This window comes from Arvicola amphibius, chromosome 6 (assembly GCF_903992535.2).
Source record: "Arvicola amphibius chromosome 6, mArvAmp1.2, whole genome shotgun sequence".
NCBI lineage: Eukaryota > Metazoa > Chordata > Mammalia > Rodentia > Cricetidae > Arvicola > Arvicola amphibius.
In genome coordinates, this window is record NC_052052.2 from 57,864,964 (window position 1) to 57,879,968 (window position 15,005).

General features: G+C 41.4%; 1 protein-coding gene across 2 annotated transcripts in view; it reads right to left on the bottom strand.

Moving 5' to 3' along the window:
* Positions 1–15,005, bottom strand: part of Focad (focadhesin) — a 282,441-nt gene that overhangs the window by 37,439 nt on the left and 229,997 nt on the right. For both annotated transcript variants that reach the window (XM_038334886.1, XM_038334887.1), the window contains exons 27-30: positions 14,428–14,666; positions 9,032–9,121; positions 2,756–2,903; positions 874–993 (exon numbers count right to left, since the gene is read on the bottom strand). In XM_038334886.1, the coding sequence (XP_038190814.1) occupies positions 874–993; positions 2,756–2,903; positions 9,032–9,121; positions 14,428–14,666 (597 nt within the window). The remainder of the gene's footprint in view (positions 1–873; positions 994–2,755; positions 2,904–9,031; positions 9,122–14,427; positions 14,667–15,005) is intronic.

Genomic DNA, 15,005 nt, shown 5'->3' on the forward strand with positions numbered 1-15,005 from the left:
CTGATACAACAGGGGCGAGGGGGGATATATATAGTTACGGACTCATATAGAACATTTATAATACACAGAGCAAAACAAGCATTTCTAGGGCTCCTATCCCAAAGTTTAATGTGGACTTTGGAAACAGAGTCTTACTGCAAGGACTTCTGCTGCTGTGTCTAGTTTATCTTAGAAGAACAATTCTGTCCTGTCAATTGATAGCTGAATAGATCTATATTCTCAGAACAAGGTATGTGTGAAAAGCCCGAGGTTCACCACCCAAGGTTAAAATCCCCTCCTAAGCAAGAAAACACGCCACAGCGTACAGTGTGTGAACACTCCTGACTTTGTTATTGCAGAGCATATTCTGAACACTTACAGGAAGACCAGCTCCTATAAACTTAAATTCCTTCCCCCTCACAGTTCCTTGCTTCTCCGGCATCTTATGCTAGCACATATTGAATATTTTATGGATACAGAGTAATAATTTGAGAAAGAGAAAAAAAACCCCACAATGAAGTTGCACATGGTGGTGCCCACTTTCCATTACAGCATTGGGAAGGCAGAGGCAAGCAGGTCTCTATGAGTTCAAGGCCAGCCTGATCTACATATTGAGTTCTAGTTCAGTCAGAGCTAGACTCTGTCTCAACATCTAAAAAAAAAAAAAAAATCATTACATTTTCAGCCAAATGTCCACAGAAGCTGACAGATAAAACATGAGAAAGGCATCTGGTAGCCAGTGGCTGCTGGCTACAACGGTGACAGGAAAGAGTTATCAGACTTTTCACCAGTTCTAGATACAACAGAGTCCACGCCAGTCTAAGTAACTAAAAGGCAGCATGCAACAGCAGCCTGAAACTCAAGGGGAGAAATCATCGGAACACATGTCCCAACCTGCTGGTTGCTCTCTACCAACAGCTGAAGCTTGTTCATAACATCTTCAGCCTCCACAGCCTCAATAATGCCAGCACTGAACGCCGATGTACACACACAGCTGAGAGTGTAGGCAAGGACCTAAGAAGAAAACACAGCAGAAAAAATGTTTGCTCACAGGCAAAATCAAAGACCTTGGCTTAGATGCTATCGCTCATCTGTCAAATTCCCCAGAAGAGCTGAATTTAGATATAGATACCCCAGACTGGGTAACAGTTTGCTGTGTGATTCATATTCTGTTTCATAACAGGGTCAAGATGGGGATCATTTTAGATAGGATTTGGAGGCTCAAATGCAAATAGTTATGAGACGAAAGCAGGATTCAAATGTGGGTCTTCAGCCTCCACACCAAAGTTGCCTCACAGCTTGATGCCACCACAGTAATGTCAACAGCATAAGGAAGTAGATCTTTACCAACTAAAACGTGCCATGCACTCCACTCCAGACTCACAGGAAAGAACAGTAAAGACATGAAACACAGCTGTGTTTCCATTCCCTGGGAGGGCCTGAGAGCATCAATGAACAGGAATGTAGGCTTGGGAGTTAGATGAATTATGTGAAGCTGAGAGGGCTTGTTTCTGCTCTGTTTTTTGTGGTTGCCATTGTATAGGTGTGAAACTTAGTAAGTAAATGAATCGATATAAGAACAAATAAATAAACAAAAACCGATAAAGAGAGCAGAGGTAATATTTTGGAATCTTCTAAAATTCCATCTGCGGGGTCAGTTTGAGGAAGTCAGTTTCTGCAGACCCCTTCTTGCTACCTCCCATGTCCACCGTCAAACAACTCCCAGTGATGGCTGACACGTAAAAATACAAGTAGTTTCCAAGGAAGAAGCCAGATCTAAAACATCTGAGGATGGGTAAAACCACTTGCTGGAGGATTTATTAATCAAAACAGCACAGCAGACAAAAGCATCTGTTACAATAACCTTGTCTTCATTGATTAATCAAATTGTTCTTTCTTCGACACACCCACACGAATATATACTATATACATATGTATGCACACACATTTGTAAATCATGCTCCACACTACTTTAAAAATGGAAATGCAGTGCATACCTAGAACAAAACTTCAACTCTCTGTGCCACAAAGAAATTCCCCAATTCAACAAGTCGCATTGCTGAAAGCAGAGGAGCTGAGCAGGGAAACACAACAGCCATTATGTACCCATCAATAGCTTGTGGGCAGGCTGGGAGAAAATAGAATCTGCACTAATGAGAGGGGGAATCTGGCCCGGCCACAAGGTCATCCCTGCCCCTCCCATAGGCGGGAGCAGGCAGTTCAACTTTACCTGGGCACAACAGAGAAGACATGGCGCACGCCTAAAGCATCCCAGCTAAACATGGGTCACACACGGCAATGGTGTCACACCAACTCTTTGCATATTTTTCTACTGCACCAGGGTGGGAAAAAAAGCCTTTTTACCAAATATGGTAAAGGGAATTTCCTCAATATTTTTTTCATACCAGTGGGCATTAATTTGTGATTTCTTAAGCTTGTTTCTGACTTGTTTTTAAAAGTTACATTTCACTTGAGGACAGTCCTGAAAACTCTCAAGTTAGTCCCCAGAAGCTGCAGTTCTTGGGGACGGCTGGAGTGACGCTGCTGGGGTTTCTGTGTTCTCCAGTGGTTTCATCTCCTACACCACATTTAAGTCTAAATGCAATTTCGAGGCCTCGTGATGTAATATAGGTGGCTTGCCACTTTGATTTTCTGCTTATTTGTACCTGTAACTGAAATTTTCAGTTCGAGGGTTACTAAACTCTAAGGCAAAAAGAGCAGCAGCAATGAGAAAGCAGAAGACAGCGGAGCAGGGAGAGATGACCCCACGTCCTACCTCCTGAAATGTCCTGCTCTGGCTCGCACTGTCATCTAGGTAGGTAGACAGCTTCCGCAGAGATGCTGCCACATGAACTCGTGACTCCGTGTGGCTGCTGTGGCTCATGAGGGACAGGGCAAGTCCAACTCCCAATACACAGCCGGTGCTTGGAATGCAAAAGAGACAGTGTCAGAATCACACACAATATGACTGCTCCACACTCACAAAGGAGTTCATGCGTTCTGAAGCTGAGGTAGGCGGCAAGGTTCTGCTTCTGTCTGGTTCCAACAACACTGTGGCTTCTGACCCCAACCTCTTTTCTCGAAACAAAAGGTTTATATCAAGACAAATATGCAGCAGGGTGAAGGCTGTAGCAATTAGCAGTGCACCTGACTTACATGCCTGCAGCTCTAGTTTCAAACCCTAGCACAGGCCTAAAAAAGAGACACGTGCATGTGTGTGCACACATACACAATCTCACACACACAGAGCTCTTTCCCATACATACATCCTAGCACCGACAACCACACATCAAATATCCTACAGGACACAAACACAGAGCTTGACTAAAACTGGTGAGAAACAGCTGTCTGCCCTCACAGAAATGCCACCGCCCTTCCCTCTGGCCTGTGTGCTACACTATGGTTTATCTGCACAAGGAGAGACAGGCTAAATTCCAAGGTAGGTGCTCAGGAGCTCTGGTTATGGATGGGAGCAGTGCAAGGCACAGTGGTGCTGAGAGCTTATGTTGCCCAGTCAACTCCAACAAGTGGAATCTCTTTCTTAAAGAAACTGTGTATTCATCTGTGCACAATGACATTAATCCTTCTTTCCCCTCTGATCTCAGAGAGTACCACTGGGTCAGAAGAGAAAATGGGCAAATGACAGGCTTGTCAAAAGTTACCCTTGTGACAAGTCAATTGGAATCTGGGGCTTTGTATCCCAGTGCCCTGAAAGGACACATACCATTTAAAGAAAAGAATTGTTAGCAAGAAACTTCAAGTCAGTATAATACAGTGCACCTGTGGCCATATTTTCCTTTCTAAAGTTTTTTCCATTCCTGTTGCTTTTCAACTGGAGTTAATACCAGCATTTCAGAAAACATGCTGGTGCTTGTTTGACATCCCCCTCGTCATGATATACACAGCTAAAGCAGGCTTCCTGGGCTTTTCTCCAGTATCCACATGGAAAGCAATTTTTCTCATAAATGACATCTATGCCTTTGGCTGGGATCAAGAACCTTGCTATGAACACTCTAGCCTCACACCCCCCAACAACTCTGTGCAAACAGTGTCCACGCCCGAGAGCAGACACCTGGAGGGAGAGATGGGCTTAAATATGTGCTCAAGAATCACAAGCTTCCAGAAGAGAGAAGCCCCAGCCTTCAATTCCATCTGCCATGTCTAAGGCCCCTCTTAGGCCCTGCGTGATGTCATGATGACACCCACAAGAAGACAACTTTACTGTTTTTCTAGTTTCTGTTGCATAATAAGCAGCACAAGGGAGTCCTGTGTGGAGAAACTAACTCGGCCCACATGCAGACAGGCAGGATTGCTGCTCCAGCTCACAGGAGCTCAACAGCTAATGCATTTCCCACCAGCTAAAACTAACACCTAGTGCCCCAGGACAGTCACATTTCTGAAGGAAGGCTACACTTGATTAGTATGGATTTAAAGCTTTTGTTTTAATTAGGAATCTACAGGGAAGGTTTTAGCTATTCTTCCATATTGACACACATGAAACCGAGACAGAATTAGACAGAGCTATAATTAGACACAATTTGATTCATATTTTGACAAACTTGACCTTGCTCTCCCTTTAACTATGTAATCGCTACTTATCCTTCAGATTTCAAATGGGTCTTCCTTGGAATCCCAGCAGGAAATCTCCTTAAAACTCTCCCATAGCCCCTGTATTAAATTATACTCTACAATTTTAGTTATAAATTACGAAAAGGGATTTTTGGGGGGGGATTGTTTCTTCTCCAATTTCAGAGTTCTTTGACAGTGGCTATCTTCTTTATTTCCCCAATATAGTATCCTCAGTCTGTGGTCTTCACCCGGGTGCATGGAAGGACAAATACAGAACGTGATGAGTGCTAAGGAATTGGCCAAGGGAATTTTATGAGTATTGGGTATACAGAATACCTACAGAAAAAGGGGGGCATACATGAACACATGCACAATTCCTGATGCCTATGTTTAATTGGATGTAAAACTGAACACATTACATAAAATTCAATCAGGAAAACACAATTTCTGTTTCTTGCCAAACTAAGTAAAGACAGATATTGTATTTGCATGGACAGATTATTTCTCTCAAAGCTCAAATAAAAATTGGGGCTTATTGTTCTCAATGAACAAGCCATTTTGTGGAGTCCGCTTTTCAAGGTGCCCTGGGCTGAAGCTCTCCTACAACACCACAAAGGACGCAGGCAAAAGGTTTAAAAGGGACATGTGACTTCTTAGGCCAGCGTTCTAAGGCACGGTTACAACACTATCCAGGCATGCAACATTAACTGTCTGTCACATCAAATGAATATATAATCTAACTCTGTGTGTGCATGTCGATATACATACGCTGAATATTCTTAATAAGTTAGATATCTGTAGCTCATATCTTGAGTCTTAGCTCAAGATATGAACCAAAATAACCCACTGACCTTTGAAAAGATTTCCTTACTTCTTCCCCCAATTTATAGTATGCACCTAGAAAATATTCCTAAGGCTTTATTCATTTCATTTAAAATCTTCCACATCTTAACATCCTAAGTCTTAAAAATTACTCAAATGATTAGCTCACCATGTCCACCTACTTAACTCAGTCTAGAATCTCTGGATATGTATGCCAGCTCTAAACCACACATGCCTCGAGCAGAGGTAGCCTGCATGTATTCTGCCCACTGAACACAAAAAGGAGTTCAGAGTTGCTGCCCCCAACAGCTAAAATCGAAGCAAATGATATCATTAGATATTCTGCCATACTTTTGGAATTACTAGCATAAATATGCTATAGGAATCCTAAAAATGTAGGAAAAAACCTTTAACTCCAAGGCTCTACATAAAGCTGGAGAAATGTCCCAGTGCGTACAACTGACTCAAAGCTGGATATGGTCACGTGAGCTTGTAACTTCAGCAGGAGGAGACACACAGACCCTAGGAAATTGTTGGCAAGCCATTCCAGCAGAAATAGTAGGCTTCCAGTTTAGTGAGAGGCCCTAGCCTAAAACGCAATGAAGAGTGACAATGGACACTCCCAGTGGCTTCCCGGGCATGCTTGGGCATGCTTGCGCGCACACACACACTTATTGGATGTCATATCACAGTATATCAAAAGATCACCATCGCTTGGTGGTAGTGGTGCAGGCTTTTAATTCCAGCACTCAGAGGTAGAGACAGGTGGAACACTGTGAGTGCAAGGCCAGCTTAGTCTACAGAGTAAGTTCTGGGACCGCTAGAGCTACACAGAGAAGCCTTGTCTCGGGGTGGGGGGAGTGAGAAAGATCACCAAGATAAATCATAAAAGAATACCCCATTCTGATGTTCATGTCATCATATCACCTGAGATATAACAATAGTACTTTTCTAAAATAACCACAGATGAATCTTGAATTGCCTAGCTTATCGTTAGTAATCCTGCAGATCAGGTACAAGCCATACAATAATTAGTTCTAATAACAGTTAACATTTGTATAGCACTTTGCCCTTTACAAAGCACAATTTAAATGTTATTGTATTTGTAACAGCTCAATAGTAATTAACCAAAGCTCAGGTCATTGATGAATAACATGACCACAATTAGGGCTGTCAGAACTGCAATGGCAAAAATATCGCCACTAGGTGGCAGCAAAAGCTAGCGATAGGACCAGACATCGCAGCCCAGGTGTTCACTCAGCAGGGACTCATCCGTTGACTCATTGAACTTGTTCTGGTAGAATCCTATGGAGGTAGCACACTCCTGGGTCATCTACTAACCCTGTCTCAGCAATGCTTTCACTATCTCCATGGAGATGGGGGTAGCCCTATTCACTATCTCCATGGTGGGGGAGTTAACCCTAAACTCTGGCAATTTCTTTAGACAAAGGAATATGCTATATGCCAGGCAATATAGCCTGGGCCAAGTAATAGTGGGTAACATCTGCATGTCAATGGCACTTATTAATAATAATAATAATAATAATAATAATAATAAATAATGATGTTTTCTTCCCATGGAACTGTGTTCTCCACACTGTACTACACAAGACAAAGAAAAATGGTCCTAGGCCCATTCCTTAATTATGCCACCTATAAAGCGTGTGACTATGAAAAGGTGTCAGCTCAGAGTCTTTCTTTGTTTATAGAGCAAACTGAAGAAGAGTCCTGCCTAGAGTTCTCTCTCTGTTGCAATTAGGGTTTAGAATTTAAGTACCCAGGATACAGATATGAAAATGCAGAGGATTAACAAGTTCCAGAAAAACCTGAGATGAAGAAAGAACTTCACCCAGAAAGCCCCAGAATGAGGAAATACTGAGCTCCACTAACGGTAGGAATACTGAAGTTTGGATAGGAAGGGGAAGGCTATTTGGAAGTCTGGACCTTTAACTGGGCTTTGATGGACCCAATGAGGCCCACACGGTCCTGTTCTTCATTCCTCTGACAGACTGATCCCCTGTCCAAGCACACTCTCAAACACTGCTCTTCAATATGAAGAATCAAGGGCGAAGATAAGAATGAGGAAATGAGAATCTTACCAATCACAAAACTAAAAGTTAAGGTTAAATGTACTTCGATGTGACACCTTTAAGTACTTAAACACCCATTCCACATTAAAACTTCCCTGGAAATGAATGGGAACAGTGTGTGAGCTGTTCTCCATTGTTCCGGTTGTCTAAGATGTTGCAGTCTTTGAACTGCAAGCTTTTCCACAACATTCTAATATCCTGATCCATGGCTACAGGGAGTACCCTGGAAGAACAGGTAAGGAAGAAAGGAAAGTGGAGGGGTGGGTTTCTTACCTGGGGGCTATGAAGACAATAATAGTGATGCATATTAGACTCAAAATCTCAACCTGTCATTTGATCCAAATAATAACCACATTCTTATCCCCCTCGTTAATCATTTTCTATATTCAGAAGACGCCACAGGTGCCATCAGACTCCATTCCCGTATTCACACCATACCCTAAAGATGTCACAAGATCCTCAAGGATCACTTGATGAACTGTCAGGTTTCTATTCTGTCTTACCATACATAACAGACAAAATCTCATCACTGCCACCTACTACAGAGATTAACTTTTGTGTGATAAAATCCTCCATATGCTTTCCTTTCTAGGGCTGCAACACTACTTCAGCTACTCTTTGTTATTATAACAAGCTAGAGGGTATAAAGCACAACAGAAAGGGGTACACTATTACTTCTAATCTATTGTGATTTCTAGAAATAATGGACCCCGGAGATTCCAAAACATAGAAATCAAAAGAGTAAAAGTTATTGTTGATAATATTCCACAAAGCCTAATCAATCCATCTTATTCACCCACTCAAGCCATGGAAATCGATGAGAGAGTAGATCTGTAACAGTAAGTTAGACAGTTCTTACTCTTTGTTTGTTTTTCAAGACAGGGATTCTCTGTGTAACAGTCCTCACTATCCTGGAACTCGCTTTGTGGACCAGGCTGTCCTTCAACTCCTGTCTTCGCCTCCCAAGTTCTGGGATTAAAGGCATGTGCCACCACCACCCGGCAGTTTTTACATTATTATTCTTTTATGATTACCTTCATTTTTTGTTATCTTTCAATATTAGAATAAAACTATAAAATTTAAGGTATTTCATTTTCAAGAAAAAACACTGAAAAAGGCTTAAGGTTTAAATAGGGGTAGGAGGAAGACCCATTCCTGTTAAAACAAATTGTGAACCCTGATATAATCAATGGTCCTTTCCATTTGATTCCTCCGCCCGGGGCTTTACAATTAAATTCAAACCATTAGAAGCTCCCTTTGCCCACTCATATTCAAATAATTTCAGCTAATCTTAAAAAGAGGCCAAGTGAGGTTACCTGGTCATCAGATCCATGCCTCACGTACAAGTACCAAACAACACTGAAGTTCAATAACAGGATTAAGATTTAAGCAAAATGCCCACCGATGATATGGTTTTAGAACAAAAAGTTTTCAATGAAAGATTCTTTCTAACTGTTACTGAACGCTCTGCAAAGGAACTCACGATCAGATCCTGCGAACACTTCACGGCACTCAAGCTTGCTGCAAGTAGCAAGCACTCTGAGCCCTGGTTATGAAGGGAACCAACGTACTTGTGTTCAAGGCTGAGGTCAAAACAGCAGTTTTCCAGGGCGTCCAAGGACTTTATCAGAAGAAGGTTCATCTGCTGGCCAGACATGTCACTAGATAAGGAGACAGGAATGACGGATTATTAATAATCACTCAACTGTTCGCAGTGCATGACCTATCTGGGAGTGTGAGGCTCAGTGGCAGAGTGCTTGCCCGGTGTGCACAGACTCTGGAAGTGATCCCCAGTACCATGCAGCAAACAAAGGCTCAGCAGGTACGATGCTGGTCTAACACGTCACAGAGCCTGCTGATCTGACTTTAATCCCCAGAACCAACATTGTGGAAGGAGACCCATGGTGCCCACAGGGTGTCCTCTGATGTGTAACAGCATACACGCCTCCCCATACACAAATAAATAAATGTTCATAAAAAAGCCAAAGTGTTACAAAGAAAGTCTTTTTCTGTCAATATCTACTGGAAACATCAGCACTTCTTTATATATAAAAAAGGTAATAACAATATTAGTGACTTATATATGCTTATTTGTAGACAGAGAAACTAAGAAAAAAAATCAGTAATTAGGTTTTTGAAGAGTGTACTACAAATTCTAGTAGGTTTTAATAATACAAACCCAGAGTCAGATACAGGGGTTAATGCTGAAGATCAGAGAAGCAGAGCGGCTGGCCACCAGAGAGTTCTTTTACCTCTACCAACGCTCAAACTGAAGGAGCAAGCCTGTCCTCAGACTGCATCTCCAGACTCCATCTGTCCCCACCAAACCTCAGAATGTCTGCGCTCCTGTCTCCTTCAGCCTTATAATCCTCTCTCCACCCAGCCATATGACTCCTGTCTCCATCTCCCTAGTGCTGGGGTTAAAGGCCTGTGATCCCAAGTTCTGGAATCTTGTGTGGCCCATGGTAGCCTTGAACTCACAGAGGTTCCTCTACCTCTGTCTCCTGAGTCCTGGGATTACAGGTGTGTGCCACCACTCCTGGCCTCTAGTAGCGTAGCTCTGTACTCTGATCTTCAGGTAAGTTTTATTTGTTAAACAAAATATAACTATGTTTCCCCTTTTTGTGTAAAATTTTTAAAAAAAGAAGGCTATAACTAGTATAAGAAAACCTGTATACAATAAGTATAATAACTATATACAATTTATACAGGCAATAAGCAACAATGTCTAGTCCATTTGCATTTGACAAATTCAGAGGAAATACTCCATTATCTATCCTATCTTGGTGAGTCCAAAGTGTTGTACCTAATTCACTTTCTATTCTAACTTGCATTACCAGTTCAAAATTATCTTTTTATGTCTCTCAACCTTATATACTTTACATTTCTTATTGAATTTCTTTTTTGAGTCTGGTAAATAAGGCAAACTATAACTATCTAGTCTTCAACTTCCTCAGAGACCCAAGAAGGAAAAAATATTAACTGAGTAAGCAGGAAGTACAAGCAGGTGACTTCTAAAGAATGTGAGAAACAAATTACAAACAATAAGGCCTAAAAAGTTCTTTTGATTTTACACTTTGTATTTAAATTTTAAAACATTGAAGAACAAAATTTCATATTTCTAAGAATGTAAAGTGATACTTTGGTAGAAAATGTAATAAAGCTATGGAAACAGTTATCAATCACCCCAAATTTTCTCTTATAAGGGACATAGCTTGTGATTTCATGTCTCAGTTGAATGGGTTGTCAGTTATCCTTAATCCCCTTAATTATATATTTTTAAGGGGGAAATTCCCCAGACCTACATCTTTTTGCTTCTGTATAACAACTTGTTTATATAATTGTCTTAGTGAGAACTAAGACGGGATAGCAAGAGAAAACTTAGGCAGGCACTCTGGCTCTTTCCTCTGGCAAAGCTGTGGGTTCCTCACTCCCGTTTTGTTATTCTGCTTCTCTTAGTCCTCAGGTCATGCTGGACGCAACACAACCCAAGCCACCACCCAGCCAGAGAGCACTATAAATAACAGCATTCAAACCAAGACCACAGCAATGCCTGCAAACATGGATTAAACTGAGACATGAGAGAAGGATGGGCAGGCAGACAAGACAGACACACACACACAGACACACAGGGTGGGAGGAAGTAAATGATAAATTCCTTCAGAGTTATTCTTAGGAATAAAATATAATTAAGTATTTTCAATATAGACGAGTGAGCTCAAATGCCTCTAGAGCAGCAGTTCTCAACCTGTGGGTCGTGACCCCTTTGGGGGCCACATATCGGATATCCTGCATCAGATATTTACATTACAATTCATAACAGTAGCAAACTTACAGTTATGAAGTAGCACAAAATAATGTTATGGTCGGGGTCACCACAACATGAGGAACTGTATTAAAGGGTCGCAGAATTAGGAAAGTTGAGAACCCCTGATTTAGAGGTTATGGCAGAGGCAACAAGTTTGGTGTAATGTACCTTCCTGAATAAATCCTAGTTTGGAATTCATATTTAGGAGAATCATAAGCCAGACTGACTGTGGTGAGTCTCTCTCTTGCAGGAGGGAGAATCTACTCTGAGAACAATGGAATGCGGGCATCTGTTTGTTCTCTTACGGGTACTTGATATTACTACCCATTTCAAGACCACATGATTTCATAATAATACTTAGCTTTATTTTAAATTATTTTTATTTTATGTTGTTTATGAATATTTTGCGTACATGTTTGTCTGTGTATCATGTGTATGCCTGGTGCCTAAGGAAGCCAGAACAAGGCATCGGAAGGCCTGGGACTGGACTTAGAGATGTTTGTGAGCGGCCCTGTCGGAGCAGTCAGTGCTCTTCACCGCTGAGTTATCTCTCCAGTCCCTATCCTAAATTATATTCTTGAGATTCGTTTTGTTTTTCACTTGTGTCTGTGTAGAGTGCCATGCGCACATGAGTACAGACTCTCTTACAAACCAAAGGCCCTGGAGCTAGGCTTCCAGGTAGTTGTGAGCCACCACCCAAGAAGGTACTGGGTACCAAACTCAGGTCCTTTGAAAAAGAAGTAAGCACTTGTAACCACTGGGCCATCTCTTCTGCCCCTAACCTTGGTTTTAGGAAAAAGCAAAAGATGGTCTGGAAAGGTAACATTGAATGTGATTACTGAGTAAAACACCTACCGGTAGAAAAAGGTAACTATTTCTGAATTCTCTGCTCTAAAAGAAATGAGCCAGTGGAACCAGGGATAATTCCATGTTGGTGACTACACTATCAAGACACAGGTCCCAAGAAAAGGATGCTGTTGAGCAAAGTTAGAATCTACAGGTACTCAGGGCCAGGCATGGTAGCACACACCTAGGAGGTAGAGGCAGGAAGACCTCTGATTGCAAGGCCAACCTGGTCTACATATTGAATTACAGGACGGGCAAGGCTGCATAGAGAGACCATATCTTAAAAAACAAAATAATCAAATAAACAATCTACTAGTATTCCGAGTGACTCAGCCACGATGCACTACCTGGAATCCTTTCCCAGGATTCTCTGCAGCTACAAATTTAAGTGAGAGAGATGGGGTAGAAGGTAGCCTGGGAATGAGGGATAAGAGGATGTGTGTGCATCACCTTGGGATTTTCCAGGCAGTAAAATGAAATACACCCCTAATGCAAACCTAACAGTCGTAAAGCCAGTGCAGAACCTTATCCCAAGTTAATGAAGAAATGAGCCTCGGCCAGAATGGGATGAAGTGAGTTACCCAGAATTGAGCTGCCAGGGCTCAGTTATAGATGTGAAAACATCCTGAGAAAGACCTGAACACAGATAGAGAGGAGAGCACTATTTGTAGACAGCAGCAAAGGCAGAAATCACTTAAGTCTTAGGCCTTTGCAAAACACTCTATGTTCTATTGGACACACAAGGAATGAAAGAGTTGATTGCCATGCAAAGGGCAGGTTCCTTGTTCATATCTAGAGCTGGATCTCTGTGAATATTCCGGGCATGTTTCATTGTCATTTAAAGATATTATGCCAGTCACTCCACTCATCTGTCAGATGTTTCCAGAAGCTAAAGATGTTCCCTTGAAATATCCATTCCCAAAAGCAATGATGTGGGTTTCCCCTCTGTATGAATGTGTTTTATTACCATTGATAAACAAGCTGCTTCAGCCTATAGCAGGGCAGAATATAGCCTGGCTGGAAGAAATATATATAGAGAGAGTAGACCGAGTAACAATTTGGCACTCGTAAGCCACAGTCTAGTAGCAATACACAGATTAATATAAATGGGTCAATTTAAGATGTAGGAGTTAGTTAAGAGTTAGCCTGAGCTAACAGACCAAGCAGTGTTGTAATTAATATAGTTTTTCTATGATTATTTGGGTCTGGGTGGCCAGGAACAAAGGAACAGCCTCTGCCTACAAAGCAATAGTAAATTCTCCCCACACATTAAAAACAAAAACAAAACAGGAAAACAGCATTTGTTCAAAGTCTGAAAGTTACAAGCAGAAACTTAACCACTACTATAAACTTAACCAAACACTATAGATATTGTGTGATACCACATAGTTTATCCACACCAACACCATTGTTTGCTTTTGGACCACTAACTGCTACCCACCAGGAAGTATGAGAACAGCTAACATCATAGCTAGATGTTTCTACCTGTATCCTATTTCCAGTGCAGGAAGATGGGGCTGAAGTCGAAGTCACTACCATTAAATATTCATGGTAACCAAATACTCACGTTAGACTACACTACAATCAACCTGGATGTATAATATTTTATGATTTAATATAAAATACAAGGGAAAAGCCAAGTATGAACAAAACTAAAATAGATTAATTGATGTGTAGGAAAACTCGACGCTCAGTGGAATTTTCCATCCGAGTCTTTCATATTCCATTTGATCCATTCACTGATAATGCTAGCAGCCTAAAAATGAGAAACCACACTGAATAAACCATCCAGTATAATATGCACAGTTTAGGAGCCTTTAAAGATTATTAAATGTAGCCAGGGCAGAGGAGAAAAGCAGCATTGTAAAGTTGGGTACATGCGGTTCTCAGTTGGTTCAGTGACTCCTGGCACCCCTCTGCTACGTGGGACTCCGCAGTTGTTTCTTCCCACTTATGGAGATATCAACAGTGAAAGAGGCAGGGGAGAAGTCTTTCTTCACTTACAGCACCTTAAGGCTTTTGTTTATGCCTATTACTTAGAAAGGTGTACTTAGGGCTTCTATCTTAGCCTGACAGGTTTTTCAAGTAAACAGTCACTTAAATAATAACCCTCAAAGTATATTAATATCCATATGATGGTATTTTAAGGCAGCAGAATTCACCCATCTAAGGGAATAAACAATCAACTCAATCATCTCAGAAATTTAGCAAGCACATACTGCTCAGATGGAATGTTTAGGAACCCACATGTATGCTACAGTCCCTCACCTAAATCACAAAGAGGAAACACAGCAATACTTCAATCAACTGTACCTTAGTTTCTCTTCACACAAGCGAGAGAGAAACATCCCCAAAGCAAGGCCCATGTGGATTTGCACGGCTTGAGATTCATCAGCACTTGGTTTCCCAGGTAACCTGGCAGTCAGCATGTTCAGGATTTCCTCAACCTTCTCTTTGCAAGAGATAATGAAAACCGGCACAAGGAGAGACAAAGCCGTGGCGGCGGCAGAGCGCGCAATAGCGCTGGCCGTGTTCTCACCAGAATAGGACTTCTAGGACATGCCAAAGAAAGAAAACAGGGGTTAGCCTCTTGTTTAAAACACGATTATGTTTAAAACACCTATCACACGAAAACACTACAGTAATACAGGCTTCTTCTACACTTGCCCTACAGACAAAAAAAAAAAAAAAAAAAAAAACAGAATCTAAATGTGTTTGCTACATACCCTGATTTCAGTCAATGAGTCCATCCACTATCGAGTGAAATCAGCAATGTTCTTTTAAATTTCAAAGACAGAATTCAAAGTGTCTGTGTTTAGAGGTTGTGGGCTCTCTCACTACATAAACTCAAACAGTTTTGATGTTTTTAAAAGCCTGCATGTATATAATAG